Raw genomic sequence first — 18,510 nt, forward strand, 5'->3', positions numbered from 1 at the left:
GGATGACAGTACTCACATTGATATAATTTGCATTGATGTAATCCTCTGTTCCCTTCAGGACGACTCGTGTTGTATCATCTGCAAAAAAGGCAAAAAACAAAGAGCTTGTGCTTCAGAATATTCCAGCAATTTTAAAGGATTCTGATACAGATACAGAGACAAAAAACTGGAATTTATATACAGCTCTGGAAAAAAATTAAGAGACCTGTCTGGTCTAAATCAGTTTCTCAGATTTTGCTATTTATGGGTATATGTTTGAGAAAAAAAATAATTGTGGTTTTATTCTATAACTTACGGACAAAATTTCTCCCAAATTCCAAAAAAAAAAATATTGCCATTTAGAGCATTTATTTGCAGAAAATGAGAAATGGCTGAAATAACAAAAAAGATGCAGAGCTTTCAGACCTCAAATAATGCAAAGAAAAGAACTTCATATTCATAAAGTTCTAAGAGTTCAGAAATCAATATTTGGTGGAATAACCCTGGTTTCTAATAACAGTTTTCATGCATCTTGGCATGTTCTCCTCCACCAGTCTTACACACTGCTTTTGGATAACTTTATTCCACTCCTGGTGCAAAAAGCAGTTCAGTTTGGTTTGATGTCTTGTGATCATCCGTCTTCCTCTTGATTATATTTCAGAGGTTTTCAATTTGGTAAAATCAAAGAAATGTGATTTTTAGGTGGTCTCTTACTTTTTTCCAGAGCTGTATATATTGAGTGCACATGCTTACATGGAGAGATGTCTCGATAGCGATTTTTGGAGACGTTCTGAGGCAATCTGGCACACGACATGGACATTCCAGGCCTTTTCCGATATAGTTGCTGTAAAAGTAAAATAAAAAAATATAAGAAATATTTACAAATGATTTACAAAATTTACCTAGCAACAAAAGTTCTGTTTTATGGAGCAAAAAAAAAAATATTTCTTGCTCCTGAGCTCCCCTACAGTTAGGAAGTAAAATGTGCACCTCAAGCCCCCCCTAAAAAAAAACAGGCTGAGAGATACAGAGTCATGTATGTGGACTAAGGAGGTTAAGTAATATTATATTTTAGGTGTTTATAGCGCACCATATTTACACAGTGCAGTTTGCAGCATGCCAAACTTGTAGAAGCAAAAACATTCTCCGATTACAAACAGCAGTGCAATACAAAGGCTGAATAAATGGATTTTATTTGATATTTTAAAAAAAAAACATTTAACCTCCAATATTTAACCTCCAAGACCCAGACTCTTGCATGGCATTGTTTGGGCTAATTGGAACCTTACTAGCATAAAAAACAAAGAAGTATCTTTTTACATGATGCAGTTTTTGAGAACAATGATGTCCACATATGAGGACTTTAGTTTTATATTTAGATAGAACACAATGAAGTCGCAATTAGTAATGATGTGCAAAACATTTATTTTGTGCCTGAACACAGGAGCATTTTTTGAGTGAGAGCAAAACAAAAGTAGAAACAACAACTGTGCCCCTTTGAGCCCCACAAAGACATAACAAAGCGAAAAAAATCATTAACTGCATTTACTGTTCATTTAAATTTCTGAACAAAATCAAAACTGTATCACGTTTAACTCTTCTGCCACCACTAGGTGACAGTATGAAGGCCTCATAAGAGGACACCAGGCCCTTGTACAACAAGATTAAGTGTTGTGGTCTAGACAACCCAAAATGTGATGTCCACACATGTTAAAGGAGGTTAAATGAATTTAAATGTGTTAAAATCTGAGGGGATTAAAATTGAAATTATTTTAATAAAATATATGTAATTTCCATAGGAAGTTAGGTGAAATTACACAGCCAAAACTGTACAATTATGATCTTAATATGTGTATTTCATTGTTCCAGAAATAATTATGACAAATGATGTGTCATTTTAAATTAACCATTTAATGGCCTCTATACCCTGCTAATGTAATAGCATAATAATGAATTACACCCTTTTAAAGGACATTCAAACTTAAAATATTGATAGGTTGAGAAATATACACTTTTTTTCTTCACCTGTCACTGTCTGAACTTTACTTATATAGGTGCCATTTTTATGGATTAGTCACGATGCGACTGGCTGTAGGTAATTTGTACCTGAGCGAGTCTTCCTATCCTCAAAACGCTGCCAACACAGGTGATACCTGAGCTAAACGAATTACCCAGAGACAGTCAGTGGGATTTCCCTGGGGAAGGTGCTGACAGAAACTGAATGAGGTCATGTAGAATACTTTAAGTGTCTGAAGTGTTGAAACATAATCTTAGTTTTGGCCAGCCTTTCACTAATAAGCTGTTTTTAAGTAAGTAAATTTAAAAAAAAAAAAACTTTCCCAAATTGCAGTGCACCGTTCTGTGTTTTCCTTTTTTTTTTCTATGGTCTTGCACACCTGGTTTGACACAGCTGATCATTTCTAAGCTGTTAATGAGTGTAACCAGCCGTGCTACAGCAGCAGCAGCAGCAGCAGCAGAACACTGCAGACCTCCGGCACAGTGTGTGCGAAACGTGCTACAGAAACAGCAAACTCAGCAAACAGGAAATATCAGAGCCTGCATCAGAACGACAGGAAATGATATTATGTGGAAATAAATGCAGTTCACTACATAACCAAGGCCTGTGGCATCACACAGAAATCATTGGCATAAAATATAAACTGTTATAACAGTTTGTTATTGTATGTTATTTACTAAACTACTGATCTACTGAGTGAGACAACAGATCAGTAAATACAGGAGTGAGAAATTGAGTGGTTTATTTGCTGAATGAGCAATTCAGAAGGATTTGACTAAATGTTTCATAATCCTGGTCCTGGTACCTGGTTTCATTTTCTCAAAACACCTGATTCAACTAATTTGTTCAGTAATAAAACCTCTCTCAGCTGCAGTGGTTGTGTTAAAGTAAAGAAAACTCTAAAATGTGCAGGGTTAAACTGAAAAACAATGACTTAATGAGTGAGTTAAAGGGTGCTATTTTAGTGATCTATAGAGCACCCGTCAATTGCAGATTGCGCAGCTGGATCTGGGTGTGTCGTTGCATCTTTGGTATCCTGAGGGTTTAAAAAAATACGCCTTGCACAGCTCTAAACGCATAAAAGGCATGAACTAAATCTCTTAATTAATCATGGGTGTGTTTTGGGCATGATGAGAAATAATCCAATCAGTGTGTCCCCTTTGAGAGGCAGGTGAGCTCTGACTTTGGCGCATTCATATCTTAACAGCGCAGCACTTTGTGCGTCTCAGCAGAGGATACTGATCTGCGTGCTCATGCTGTAAAGGTACGCCAGCAGCTCATTTAAGGGAACAGCAATGTTATTCTATTCTTTATTCTGTTTATTGTTGAGTTAAAAGTCGGGTTTGCGCTCTGCAGTGCGTCCACGCCTATTTGTTTGTGATTAATGAGCAGGGGTGTACGCACGCTGGGAGCACCTATAAGAATGGATTCTGATGATTGAGTGTAGTCTAGGTTAAATTTCAGTCAGTGGAGCTCATGTGTTTTCCGCCACTAAAATAGAAACACGACAGAAATTTGCCTGAATGCACCACACTTCCAGACCACCACACTTAACAGGGTATATTTACTCCTAAACTCCCACACTCAAGGTGGGCACAAGGTGTGAAAATAGACTGCTGATTGGGTGTAAGATAGGAATGCGCCTCGCAATGCGCCTTGCACAGGATGTACGATAGGGCCCAAAGAGTGTTAATGAACTTGGAGTTTTCGCTCCAAAAGTTTTTGGATGCTTACAGTACGATTTCCCTTGCAAAGAAAAAAGAGAACTATAAGGTCACAGTTGCTGTGAATGATCAGAAGGTTACCTCACTGTTGACCTTTACAAAATACAGATGAACATGCTGCATTTCTATCTATGTTTGTCTATGAATTGAAGCTCCTTACACCTGCAGTGCTCCACTTACTCTTAACGCTTTCCTAGAAAACAAATCCCCTTCATAGCATTTACTGTATTAACTGTTGTCCACTAGCTTTTTGTTTAACTGTCAGGAGAGACTCTTTTCTCTGTAAGAATTCACTGCTGTCACTTCAGAAAACAGCCACCGTACATCAATGCTACGTGCCCACACACACTCTCAACTCACGCCAAAACGTTCTCACATCTGCTGTAAACACACGCTGCACTGCTAATCGGTGAACTGCCACTGCTATCACACACAGCAGCTATCAGACATATGGAAAACATGGTTTTATTGACCATAAACATCTGACATCTTTCACAGCTCAGTTATTCGAAATCATTCAGATTCAGAGAGTGGTTTGCTTAGATAATAACCACAAGCAACAAGTTAGGCAAATTAGTTGGTCTTAGTAAGTCATTATTTTGGAAAACCATAAAAAAGGCAACATTCTTTAAAATATACCGTATTTTTCTGGTCTATTTTCATACATCAGATTATAAGGCACATTTTAAGAGACACTATAAGGAACTTCTAATTCAGCAGGTCACGCCACTGGGTGGTGGTGGGTAGCTAACCAAGTTAAGTAAAGCTAAGCTAACAAACAAACAAAAACTGTAAGAAAAGTCAAACGAGCGCTGGATGTTAATCTACACAGATTTCTCTCCTAAAAACGTATTATTTGGGTGAGTAAAGTACTTCTGTTTATTTACAGTAAGCTTAGATTTCTAGATTTCCACTAAGGCTGGCTGAAGCAGCATTAGCATTAGCAGCTAACCACTAGCGCTAGCCCTGGTTAGCGGATAGTTAGCGGTTCTTCAACGGAGTGACTAAACTGCTATTTACAACCTGACTGGTAAAATTTATAAAATAAGGCGCACCGGATTAAAAGGAGCACTAACAATTTTTAGGAAAATTAAAGGAATTTAGGTGCGCCTTATAGTGCGAAGATAACAGTAAAATCAAAATATTTGTTTTTAATTAATGGCAATCATATAAATTTTACAAGAGTTAACCATCACATTATGACTCTACAACACAGTGAGGACTCAAAACACATTAACCAGCCCGGTGGGGCTCATTAAATCCGATTATTTAGGTTACTATATTTTTCACACTATAAGGCGCACATAAAATCCTTTAATTTTCCCAAAAATCATCATCACCTTATTATTATTGTATGTATTTTTCCAGTCAGGTTGTAAGAAGCAGTAAAGCCACTTCGCTGAAGTACAGCGTTATACAGGAGTTTTAGCATTAGCCGCTAACCGCGCTAAACGCTAGCCCTTTTCCCGTTCAGAGGTGAGTATTATCGTTCTGTAGCCTGCTGCTAACCACGACTAGCGCTGCTGGAGCAGCATTAGTATTAGCCGCTAACCTCGCTAAGCATCAGCTCTTTCGTCATTTAGAGGAGAGTTTATCGAACAGTAGCCTGCGCGACCATGGTTGTAGTAGACCGTGGCTAGCACTAGCGGTTAGCTGCTAATGCTTCTGCACCCAGTCTTAGAGAAAATCTGAAAATCTAAGCTTAATGTAAATAAACAGAAGCACTTTACTCACCCAAATAAACGGTTTAAGGGGAGAAATCTGTGTAGATTAACATCCAGCTTTTTTTTTTTTTTTTAAGAATTACAGTTTTCTTTACTTAAGTTACCTTAGCTTTACAGCTAACTTTAAAGCTAAGATAAGTTAAGTAAACATTGCTCTATAATTCGGTGCGTCTTATGTATGAAAATAGACCAGAAAATAGACGTTTATTAATAGTGCACCTTATAATGTGAAAAATACATTACTATTTAAATGGGGAAGACTCTATATATAATTTAACTGTAAAAATAAAGAAAAAAATCCACAATTTCAATAGGACAATGCTTGTCTGCATACTGCAGCTGTCTTAACAGCTTGCCCTGAAGACACACTGTAAAACCTGGGCGTTTTTAATAGGCTTTCATACCATGATAAATTCAGGCTGTGAAAAGGTGTGAGTGAGTCAGTGGTATTCCACAAAACCCCAGGATACGGAAAAGTAAGGTCACATTTGATCTATAGTTAGTGTGTGACCCCAATCTAAATAGCCACATTCAGCTCAAACATGCAAAGGAAATATGCATTAAATGCATTAAAAAGTCATATTGAATGGGGTTGAACGTGGGTAGAATATAAAGTGGTAACCTGTATATACAATAGCCTTTAACATTGCTCAGAAATCTACCCTGCGCACCATGTTAGCAGGTATATGACTGTACCACATTAATAACAATCCCACACACACACACATTCTTACCCTACTCCTTTTTACACAATGCTCTCTTCTATAGAAGAAGAAAACTCTTCTTTCTTTCATAGCATTTGTCCTTTCAAAGCACATGCCTCTTTTCTCTTCATTTTTAAGATTTTCCTGGCGTCTCTTCAGACAACAGCCCACCATACATCAAGGCCCAACATGCCCACACAGTTCCATAGCAACCGCTTGCAGTGCCCCATGCGTGCTTGTGTTTTAGAATAGCCTAATAGCCTCTAGAATTGAGCAAACTGCTTGAGCGTGGGAAATCTGATCCTAGATCAGCTTTAATGAGCATCTGGGTCATATTTTTCCACTTATTGCCAGGGCAACTGCCACACTCTGCCATAAGGAAATACCACCCTTAGAGTGAGTGTTAATGAATGAATGAGACAGGAAAGCGCTGGCTGACTCACGTCGAACTGGGCGAGCACGGAGCCGCTGCTCAGGCCGTCTCTCAGCAGCTGGAAGGAGGATTTCCACCCGTCCGGCTCTGAGTGGGAACGATCCAACCCACAGCTCTCTGGAATATAGTGGAATTCCGACTCCAAATCCAGCTTTTCGTCCTCCTCGTCTACGTCGTAGATGGCTGTGGGAGGCGAGGGAGTGATTCAGAATTGCACAAAACACAAAATACAATGTCAACATTCTCTTTCAGCAATCAAAATCAACTGCAAACTAATGGACAATTCAAATACCAAACATAAATTTGTCAAATTTTCAGTGTGAACAGTAGGGGTGTAACTAAGCATTGTGATGAAAAAAATTGATGATGTGCATCAAGGGAAACATATGATTCCATGTTCTTTTCATTAACTGTTACGCAGTTGCATTGTCTGAACACCGGAGGTCGACATCCCACTAGTGCAGGCAAATGAACCAGTGGGCGTAAGCAAAGGCCGGAGGACATGTCAATAATTTTTAACTGAAGCCAATCACAAAAACACATCTTTTTCAGCTCACGTTTTGGCTTTACAGGTTTCACTTTGGGTCTCTTAGGCCGGAAGAGATGATAGATCCTCCACCCAGTCCTCACAAGCCAATAGGAATGACAGATTTCCAATAATGTAGTGGTGTGAAAAGTAAGATGTTTGAATTATAAAGGCAGTCAAATTAAAGTAAAAAGTCAGCCTAAAAAAGCCCTATCCGGATGGGATTCGTTTCTCAGTGGGTTCTGGGGTAATTTTCTCTTTTATGGGGGTCTTCTGTGATTTAATTCCTATCCGGAACGACCATGTATGTGTTTTTCTCAGACGTCCTCTGAGAAAATTAAAGGCTAAATTATCTACTGTTTTTCGCTGAACTCCATGGTCCTCCGGTAATTTTATTCCTGTCCATATGCACATCTCTGAATTTGGTCACCTCGCATTAAATAAAACAGCTATTTGTTTTATTACAGTGTGTAGCAACACACTGTAATTACACTTTGGGCTGAAGTTTCCACGGAGATCCACATAAACACAACAGCGAGAGGAAATGGAGGAGCTACTGAATGGCCAAATGTGACCGAGAAAGCCAAAAAACTCACTGATCCTCCTGTTTTTTCAGTTGCAGTCTGGATGCAAGAGTTTTATTACTGAGTAGAAGTGTGAAATATTTTTCACAGACGTCCCCCTGAGAAACTAATCCCATCCAGATAGGGCTTAAGCCGGAAATACTTTAGCAAAGGTTTATTATTATTCATACACTTTTTACCCTTAGTGAACAGCTGTAAATTTAACAAATCTGTAAACGTGAATTTAAATTTGAGGCTATTTAGTAATAATCATTTAGGGATCATGTTATTGATTGATTCTACTCACCATTGGGTCGGACGAGCAGAATGAGCTCCGCTGATTGGTTTTCACAGCTGGCCTTGATTAGCATAACCACGTCGTCATGTGTGTAGTCAGAGATGTCTCTTCCATTGATCAGCACCACTTGGTCACCCTCGTTAAGACGTGGCACACAAAGGTCAGCCTGATACACAACAGAGGTCACATGGTACATAACAGTGTTAAAAACAATACTTAAAAACATTAAAATTAACCTCAAATGAATGCTGGTGGAACAAATAACAAACACCAAGGCTTAAAACAGCACTAGGTAGAATATTCTTGATTTTTGATCTTTTTTAAAGAAGTAAAATTACAGCGTAAAACTCACTGCAGCGCTGCATTGAGGTGTAATAGGAGGAACAGCGGTGCTCTCGTGTCTGTGCCGGAGCTCCTCTGAGCTCAAACCAGGCTCGCGAGAACTGCGATCTGCTTTCCTACCTTTAGTTCTAACAGTTCTACAAGAACTACTGGTTCATTCTTTACAAACTAACATACAGACACTCTGGCAGAAGCTGGAAAGAGACCGAATATGTCTGTGAAAGCCAGAAAACGAGAAAGAGAAGCTAATCCGCCTGAAACATTTATTACACTCTACAACTGTAGGGGGAGCCCACGAGCACAAAATCTCAATCCTACATAGTGGAGCTTTAAAAAACAGATTTTCACTTAGCGGTGGGGCCCTGCTGTCCATCTAATTATACTGTAAGGAATTTTATTATGTGTATTACCGGTACTTATTGATATCCTTTATAGTCTATCTCTCATTTGTATGTTTCTTTTTAAATGCTCAGTGTGTATGTGACTATAAATCATTCAGGAGTGGATTTTTTTTATAGTACTTATTTTACCAATTCTGTTCTCTTTGTATTTTTTTATTAAACTGCTGTAAAACTGATGTAAATAATGCAAAATACTGGACAAAAGGAATATGTAAAATTGTATTTGTACTCCATTATATTGTACTGCGTAAACTAAATAAACAATAAGCCCCCCCCAAAAAAATAAAATGAATGCTTGTCTGAAGAACCTGAACTCACCGCAGTTCCAGGAGCCACACGGGACACAATGATTGGCATTCTCTGATCAGCACCACCCTGTAAAGAGATACGGAGACAGAAATGATCAGAGAAATTAACCACATATGCTTTCAGTATTTACTAAACACAACAAAATGAGCATTAACTTACCTTAACGTTAAATCCAAAGCGCCCGTTTTCATCTGGTTTCATTTTGATCAGGACAAGGTTGTCATGTGGAACGGCTCCATTCTGCTGATCCACAAGAAAGTATATTATTAAAAAAGTATTATGTTATTGAAATGTATTCATACATCTACAGTGCAGTACACTTAAATGCTAAAATGTCAAACAACAACAAATGAGAGCTAGCTTAGCTTCTAGTACTGACCATGCTCTTGTCCGACACCACTGGCATGTCATACAGTTCGGATGCAGGGTCATCGAGCTCCAGCTCAGACCGTGATTGGGAGATGTGGCTGACGAGGTTCTTCCTGGACTGTTTGGGGGGAAGAGCGGGCGGCTGGCCGTCCACAGCACCATCTGGAGACCTGCAGAGAAATGTGATAAAGTGAGAGCGTGTAACATGTGCTCAGTGTGTGTATGAAGCTATGGTGAACGGTGAACGTCACTGGGAAAGTTACCAGCTACTCCTGAGACTCTGCCTGAGCTTTGGCTTAATGGATTATGTCACTTTTGATTTTCTTCGTTAGGTGAGGGGGAATTTGACTCCAGCTTCATATACAGGGGTCGGACAATGAAACTGAAACACCTGGTTTTAGACCACAATAATTTATTGTGGTGACGGACAGTTCTGGTGGAAACAGGAGAGTTGAGGTGAACATTGAATTCTGCCGTGATTTGAGCAGCCGTGGTTTTACGTTTTTTGTATGCAATCTGGGTTAGCACCCGAACATCCCTTTCAGACAGCTTCCTCTTACAGTGTCCACAGTTAATCCTGTTGGATGTGGTACGACGGTCTTGGTGGTATGCTGACATTACCCTGGATACCGTGGCTCTTGATACATCACAAACACTTGCTGTCATGGTCACAGATGCGCCAGCAAGACGTGCACCAACAATTTGTCCTCTTTTGAACTCTGGTATGTCACCCATAATGTTGTGTGCATTGCAATATTTTGAGAAAAACTGTGCTCTTACCCTGTTATTTGAATCTTCACACTCTGCTCTTACTGGTGCAATGTGCAATTAATGAAGATTGGCCACCAGGCTGCTCCAATTTAGCCATGAAACCTCCCACACTAAAATGACAAGTGTTTCAGTTTCATTGTCCAACCCCTGTATATTTTACATATTATTTTTTAATTACATTGAATGGCTACACTTTGGTAGTGTGCCTAGACAGATGAATGTTCATTTCATTACAGAACATTTGAAAAATGTTAAGCAATTTGCACTTTTTGAGCTGTCTTAAATGTTACTAAGAGCAACAAAACAACAAAAGAGAAAAGCACATTGTAGAGAGCAAGCTGATGTCACACAGCATAACATTTAAAAAGAAATTCAACATAATTTATTTTTTATTCTCATTTCTATTTCTTATAAAATCAATGTGTGAGAGAAACCAGTCTTTGCGTTATATGATTGTCATTTTCCATTTTTGACATTTTCTTTAAAAATTTTATTTTTAAATCTCGTCTCATCTCGTTCTCGTGAACCCAGTATCGTGTCTTGTCTCGTGATATTAGTCTCGTCACACCCCTATACTGAACAAATTGTAATCAAACTGTAAGAACAGAAATAGAATCATCAATGAAAGATCTAGAAATGTATAGGAAAGTGTATTTAATTAGAAACGAATGAGATATTACAGCTACTTTGGCACAGAAAACGCAGTCTGAAATCATTACAGTAAAGTGTGTGCTGTACGTGACCGTGGGCGCTGCATCCTGAAGAGGAGAGATAGCACCTGCTGCCAGTAGCCCTCCATCCCTCCTACAGTTACAGTTCATCCTCACACACAAACACACACACACTCTTGTCCACTTTATTTATCCTCTCATTCCTCCTGTCACAGTGTGTGCACTCACACATACATACACACACACACCCCTCCAAGGTGTTTTCAGGGTAAACTTTACTGGCAGTAAAATAGATCACAAGTTCACGCTAATGCTGTTTATGAAACAACCGATCCTGGAACTCCAGCTCCAGTGTAAGGCAGGCTCTAGATTTTGTTATTGAGTCAAATGTGTACTCTTGATAAACCATACTGAGCAATCTATGCTAAAACCTATGGTGTGTGTTATGCCATGATTTTTTATATGGGCCATTCCACCGAATATGTGCCATTTCAGTCCCCAGGAAATTATATGTATAAATGTGCACACAAGATAACTTCAAAATACATTTTATTATTAAGCATAGTGTCTTGCACATTGACCTAATTGCAAAAGTAAGATATATAATACATAAAATACATAAATACATTATAAAAACCTTTCCCCGCTCTCTAAATATAAACTTTACCATAAAATATAGTTATTAAAATCCTTCAGACATGTCATTTTTTTGCATTGTTGCGTGACTCCAAATATAATCTATGCTTTTCAAAACATCCATAATATTTAAGTTAAAATACACATTTGTTGTAACTATTATTGAGGAGCTCATTCTTAACACTTATTCCTGTTACCTAAATTCATTCTTAGATCTTATTTGTTTTTTTTTATAAAAATTTTGGAAAAATCACTAGAATGTGCTCCATGTTTTCATGCTGTTAGCATAGTCGCCATTTTGCTATTTTTTCATGTTTTTGCTAATTCTATGCTAAAAACTCTTTCCTGTTACTGAAAACAAAAAAGTAACAGGAGTGAGTTCCAATAACAGTAACAGGAGTGATTTTTTTGTCATAAATATCGATTATTTGAGCATGCGGTCAACCATTTCTTTAAAATAATGACTTTCTTGAGAGAAAATCAAAAGAATTAGTGGACTTTGGGCTTTAATTACCATCTTCGGCTTAGAAACCTTGTATAAAAATTAAGTAAAGCTGCCTGAGTTTGACCAGTACATGTTTTCAATAGTTGATTTCAAATATATGTGTTATTAGATTCAGAGTTGAAAAAAGATAAAAATAAAATAAGTTTAGTTTGGAAGAGTTACAACAATCAAATTGAACTCATTCCGTGGAATGGCACTTATAGACTCTTTATAATTAGGAGATTTTTATGATAAATGCAGGTGTTTAGTTCAGTATTCTAGAAGTACTGCTGATTTCTATGATACGCTCAAAAAAGCCTACAATGATGTAATTTATGACCATAACCACAGCATTCATTTTACTGTATTGCCCAACCCTATGTGATCCACTATCCAAGAGACAGTAACCAAGAGATACATCCCACCATGGGACGCACGTAGCCCGAGCAACGGCTTGGAGGAGAGATGGGGGCGGGCGCTCCACTGTGTATCCGCTGACTGCATATCTGACTATAGAATATTAGCATAACAGGCGGAGAGCATTAACTCTTGTGCCTTTAGCAAAAAGAATGGAACAGAGTCTGGCCTTGCTCTGCCAATGCACAAACACACACACACACACAGCCTCATTATGAATGCTCAGATTACAAGCATGAAAGCAGCCCTGCTCAGCAGTCCATAGACAGCGCTAAGCACTCCAGCCTCCAGGTCATTTACATAAGAAAAACAAATGCCACAGAAAAAAAACTAAATCTCCATCCACCAAAAAATTAAAATAAATAAATAAAACTGAAGTTACAAAAAATAAAGAGGCATAATGAGACGAGCAAGAAAGCAAAAATATGATCCAATATGGCAGCCTGGAACCAGGAGATACAGAGTTGAATGGAAATAGCAGGTTAAAAAAAAAGTAACTGGATAAGTTTAACCCCTTAACAGCCCAGCAATTTTTGTCAATTTTCTGCCTGATAACCCATCTAAATCTTGAGGATTTCTATTCAAGCGTTACAAACAAAACGTTTCATGTTTGATAATAAATATTACTACAATTTCTAATTGTAATTGTAATAGAAATTATAAAAAAATTAAGCAAAGCTGCAACTTTAAAAATATAATGAATAACAGTCATAACATTGGCACTTCCCTAAACTTAATTTAAAAATCAATATTTTCCTGAACAGTTCATGTCTTCCAAACCTTTCGTTTTGTTACGATCGTCTCTTTTTTATGTCTATTTTCAAACCTGCAGAATTTGGGGTTGATTCCTGTTACTGATCTGAAATTATTAAGTGAGAAAAGGGGCTTTGTATCATCTACACTTGTAGCAAAAACTAAGGAAAAACACAAATGCCACAGATAAAAAACAACAAAAAAAACAAACAAAACAAAAAAAAACTAAATCTCCATTCACAAAAAAATAATAATAAATAAATTAATAAATAAATAAAATTAAAGTTACAAAAAATAAACAATCACAACAATCACAAACATGCTAAAATTATTAATTCATGTTTAAAAAAAATATTGTTAAAGTTTCCAGATTAATTGCATGTGTTCATGTAAGTACATGTTAATATTGACATTACTAATAAAAGTGTATTAATAATAGAAGATAAATCCACAATGAGCTGACATCAAATCAGCTATTTCAATCAGCTGTAATTTTTGAGCTGTGTATTGACTGTGTACTATACTTGAAGTTGGCGATACAGGGGTCATGATTTAATATATTGCAAAATACTGAGGTTCTGTAGTAAACTTAAATTGAAAAAAACTGAAAAACATAAGACCTATCAGGACGGGATTCGTTTCTCAGGGGGTTCTTGGGTAATATTCTCTTTTATGGGGGGTCCTCTGTGATTTTATTCCCATCATAGTTTTAAAAAGCACCCCATCATATCATTATTTATAAAATCTGATTAAAAGAAAAGTTCACTTTTCAACCAATCAGAACAGTGGGATCTAACAAGAGAGTACAACACAGATATCTAATGGGTGTGGTTTAAACAGAACACTAAATAAACCACTGCCTGTCACCAATCTTTACATGAGAACATGTAAATCATGAAAATCATAACGTTGTTATTAAAAAGTAATACAATATTGCAAAACAAATACTGCAATACTCGAATATATCAATATTTTCTTTCACCCCTAATACTGATCAGGCCCTAATTCATATAGATTATTTTTCTAGCACTTGAAAACAGACCTAACTAGACAGAAAAATCCAATATGGCAACCTGGAACCAAGAGATACAGACTTGAATGAATAAAGTAGATTAAAAAAGCCCAGATGCACAAAAGGCAAGCCACGAGAAGAAGGTGAGGAAGTCTACTAGACGTGTTTGTCTTTCAGAAAATGAGCTTCACTGATTGTGTCTGATAAAATGAATCATACATCAGATAACAAGCAGCACTGCACATTGTATCTGTAACAGTGTAACAGTGAATAATGTGCTCACACCCAGTAATAGAGTACTTGAGCAGCTTTCCCTGGTAAATAAAAAGCAGAGGTCTTTTATTAATATTTATACTTTAGCTGAAGAAAAATGGTTAGTATTGTAAGACTGCTTTTTACATTTGGAACAGGACATGCTAGGCTAAGGAAGCTAACAAACACGGGATCTTTAAAAGTGCCTGCATAAAAGCATGTCAATGTCAAAAAGCAATGGTAATTAAATTAATACATATACAGCTCTGGAAAAAAATAAGAGACCACTTCAGTTTCTGAATCAGTTTCTTTGATTTTGCTATTTATAGCTATATGTTTGAGTAAAATTAACATTGTTGTTTTATTCTATAAACTACAGACAACATTCCTCCTAAATTCCAAATAAAAACATTGTCATTTAGAGAATAATGCAAAGAAAACAAGTTCAGAAATCAATATTTGGTGGAATAACCCTGGTTTTTAATCACAGTTTTCATGCATCCTGGCATGTTCTCCTCCACCAGTCTTACACACTGCTTTTGGATAATTTTATGCCACTCCTGGTGCAAAAATTCAAGCAGTTCAGCTTGGTTTAATGGCTTGTGATCATCCATCTTCCTCTTGATTATATTCTAGAGGTTTTTAATTTGGTAAATACAAAGAAACCCATCATTTTTAAGTGGTCTCTTATATTTTTCCAGAGGTATATTGTCCAATGGAGGATCATAAGCCATCAAACCAAGCTGAACCGCTTGAATTTTTGCATGAATCTGGCTTATGTCTGCTAAGCTATTCTGAGCCCACATTATTATTACATTATTTTTCACACTGTAAGGCGCACTTAAAATTATTAGTGCAGCGTTATACAGGAGTTTCAGTTTAGTTCTCCAGCACCGAGGCTAGAGTCACATTAGCATTAGCCGCTAACCTCTATTTCCCTGTTCAGAGGTGAGTATTATCGGCCTGTAACCTGCTGCTAACACTGGCTAGCACCCCTGGAGCAGAATTAGCATTACCCACAAAGCACTGTAAGCGCTAGCTCTTTCACCGTTCAGGAATGAGTATATCAGACTGTAGTCTGTGTGTTTATCGTGTTAAAACAAGCTACTTGGGACGCCCTGACTTACCTTAAAATTCAGGGTTCCTCAGTGTAGCACTGCCGCTAACCGCTAATGCTAATGCTCTAGTCTTAGTGCTGGAGAAATCTGGAACTCTAAGCTTACTGTAAATAAACAGAAGTGCTTTACTCACCTAATTAAACAGTTTTCAGGAGAGAAATCTGTGTAGATTTACATCCAGCACTTGTTTGACTTTAAAAGTAAGTCTTTTTTATTGCAGTTTTGTTTACTTAGCTTAGCTTTACTTAACTTAGCTAGCTACCAAACCCCCAACCACCCAGCTGTGAGACCTGTTGAATTAGAAGTTCCTTATTGTGTCTCTTAAAATTCGCCTTATAATCCAGTGCGAAAAATACAGTACTATAGTTATTATTACAGTTTTCTAGAATTATATACGTAACAGCTAAAGCAAAGTGTTCATTATTATCATATTTTCATAGTTACCATAACTGACCTAATAATTTTATATCAGCACAGTGCTGATATGGACAGAAAAATAACATATAACATCTAGGTGTTAGTCTGTAAATGCTACTTTTGACACAAGTACATTTAAAAACCTTCAATCAGTACTCCTCTCTTTCTTATTCACAGTTATGTATCAGCAGTTTCACTCCGAAGCTTGTTCACAACTCGCTGTGGTTTTCATCCACACATATCAAGCTAGCGCTACTGTGCTAAAAACTGAAATACACACTCAAATCTTGCTTTTAAGTATTAATATACAATATATAATTTACAGTCAGATTCTTGCATGTGTATGCCATTTTATAGCTGCAAAAATACAGAGTTAAAAGGTACGAAGTTCACTGTTTGATCCACCAGCCTGTGAGTTAGCACCAAAAAGTGTCAACCACAAAAAGCTGAAGGTAATTTCCCTTCCCTGTTCAAAAGCTGGCAAGTCTAGCTTGCAGGTATGTGGTGAGAAACAGCAGAACGACCACAGCTCGCACCAGCAAATGTTTCCATGTAGTGTGTACCACTTAGAAGAGCTAAAATAAGCACATCTCTTACATTGTGGAAACTCGTATGACTCAAAAATGCACTCAATTATCCTTCTGTCAACCTTTATGCATGCATGTGCCCTCACTTGTTATTTAGTATATTATATTATTTTACTATGAAAGCATCTAATAAGCATCTTAAAAGCTTACTCACACTTATTGTATTATTGTAATTAAATAAAGTAGTGCTGATCTTCATGAAATCTTCAAAATCTTTATAATTTATTTTTCCCCCTACTAAAAATCTAACTACAGATGACAAAAAATGGTTCAAAACCTTTTACCTGTAATAAAAAAATGTTTACCTGTAATAAAACAGGGTTTGTGACTGATCATTGAGAAATAATGCACTAAATGAGTCACAGAAGAAATTTTGAAGGAGAGATTATTATTGTTTTTCACAATTAATCACAGATTCTAAGCCAGAGAGCGACTGTTTTTAGTTATTTATTGCAAAATATATGCTTTATCCCACTGGATGTTTGTGACGAAAGTGCTGGAACAGTGCTTGTTTTTCTCGGTACAAGCGCGGGTTAGTCTGTGGGAGGCGCTGGTAACCAAGGTAAGGTAAGATAACATCTTCAGAAATTAGTAGTTGGTCGGATATTTTAGATTAAAAAGATAAAATGTCTGTATGTAAAATGCAATTACTCCACTTGCTACTGGAAAATAAGGGTTTAATGATTCACTCTGCTCACAATTCAATTTCCTCACAATATTTGGAACAAATTTTGAACGACAAAAAAATAAAGAGAGTCTTTCTTCTTTTTATTTCTTAAGTGTATAACTAATGAAAAATGCCCCTTGTATAAATGGAGGATCTATCACCTATCCCAGCCAAAGAGAGTCAAAGCTTGGAGAGGGTGATCGGCGTCAAAAAATGAATGCCATATCCTCCGCCCTTTGCTTACACCCACTGGTTCTTTGGCCAGAGGATTGCAACCTCTGGGGTTTAAACAATGCAACTGCAGAAGATACCAGGCTTCCACTAGCAGACTCTGCAACAGCTTCATCCACCAGGCAGTCAATCCCCTCAACACACAGAGATGGGGCTGAACTCCCCTCGCTCCCCCACTCCTCACACACAACACAAAGATTGTACTGAACCCAACCATCATTCTACACACACACACACACACACACACACACACACACAAACTCAGCAGACACACTGTAACTGTCTCTATAACTATCAGCAATATTTGTTCCTCATTTTGTAAGAACTATAAAATCTCTACCTCAGTAACTTCTGTAATCAGGTATGATCTATAACTTACAATATATTACATACCTCTGCACCTTATTCCCACCGCACTCTGTACCGTGACTATACCGTGTTGGTACTGCACTGTCTTGTCTGTTAAATTGTACTGGAGGAATGTAATTTTATTGCACTCTGTACATGTACTCAGATAGAATGACAATATAAAACTCTTGACTTGACTGTTATATATTTTTTTTGCATTTTCATTGCAACACACAGTGTTTTCTACTGATCTACTGCATCCAATAACAACAACTTAAGGACACATTTTTAAAGGCCATTTTTTAATTCACATAATTTCCTCAGTTAACCAGCTGTAAAAAAAAAATACATGAGTAACACTTACGGAGTGGAGTCTAGACTGATGCTATTAGCCTGTGTTGAAGATGCAGACTTGTGGTTGTTGAACGCCTGGCATGGCGAGTCGTCAATCACATGATCTACCAGGTGGCCAATAGAGGAGGGCCGCACTCGAGTGCCGTCTGGAGTGAATATGGAGCTGCAGGCACAAGAGAATTAAGAAATACTGGTTTAATGTGTGTATATCCATGCATGCATTTCACTGCTGACAAACTGAAAAATATTTTTTTCTTTGTGGGTTTTAAGTTTTCTCCATCATAGCCGCTCTCGACAATTAGAAATGCTTTTAAATTATTTGGAATAAAGACTTATTTTACCTTATCTTCTATTTAAAGTCAACAAAAAGTCAATCTTCCCATCATTAATTAAGATCATAAAA

At 37.3% G+C, this 18,510-nt stretch overlaps 1 protein-coding gene across 3 annotated transcripts in view; it reads right to left on the bottom strand.

Annotated features, from left to right (window-relative positions):
• ptpn4b (protein tyrosine phosphatase non-receptor type 4b) overlaps positions 1-18,510 on the bottom strand; it is a 72,885-nt gene that overhangs the window by 10,753 nt on the left and 43,622 nt on the right. For 2 of the 3 annotated variants that reach the window (XM_022668207.2, XM_022668206.2), the window contains exons 15-22: positions 18,118-18,270; positions 9,400-9,559; positions 9,180-9,263; positions 9,030-9,086; positions 7,978-8,134; positions 6,592-6,764; positions 733-823; positions 17-78 (exon numbers count right to left, since the gene is read on the bottom strand). In XM_022668207.2, the coding sequence (XP_022523928.2) occupies positions 17-78; positions 733-823; positions 6,592-6,764; positions 7,978-8,134; positions 9,030-9,086; positions 9,180-9,263; positions 9,400-9,559; positions 18,118-18,270 (937 nt within the window). The remainder of the gene's footprint in view (positions 1-16; positions 79-732; positions 824-6,591; positions 6,765-7,977; positions 8,135-9,029; positions 9,087-9,179; positions 9,264-9,399; positions 9,560-18,117; positions 18,271-18,510) is intronic. The other variant, XM_007257085.4, reaches the window with a different exon arrangement.

Source organism: Astyanax mexicanus, chromosome 23, assembly GCF_023375975.1.
Source record: "Astyanax mexicanus isolate ESR-SI-001 chromosome 23, AstMex3_surface, whole genome shotgun sequence".
NCBI classification, from domain to species: domain Eukaryota; kingdom Metazoa; phylum Chordata; class Actinopteri; order Characiformes; family Acestrorhamphidae; genus Astyanax; species Astyanax mexicanus.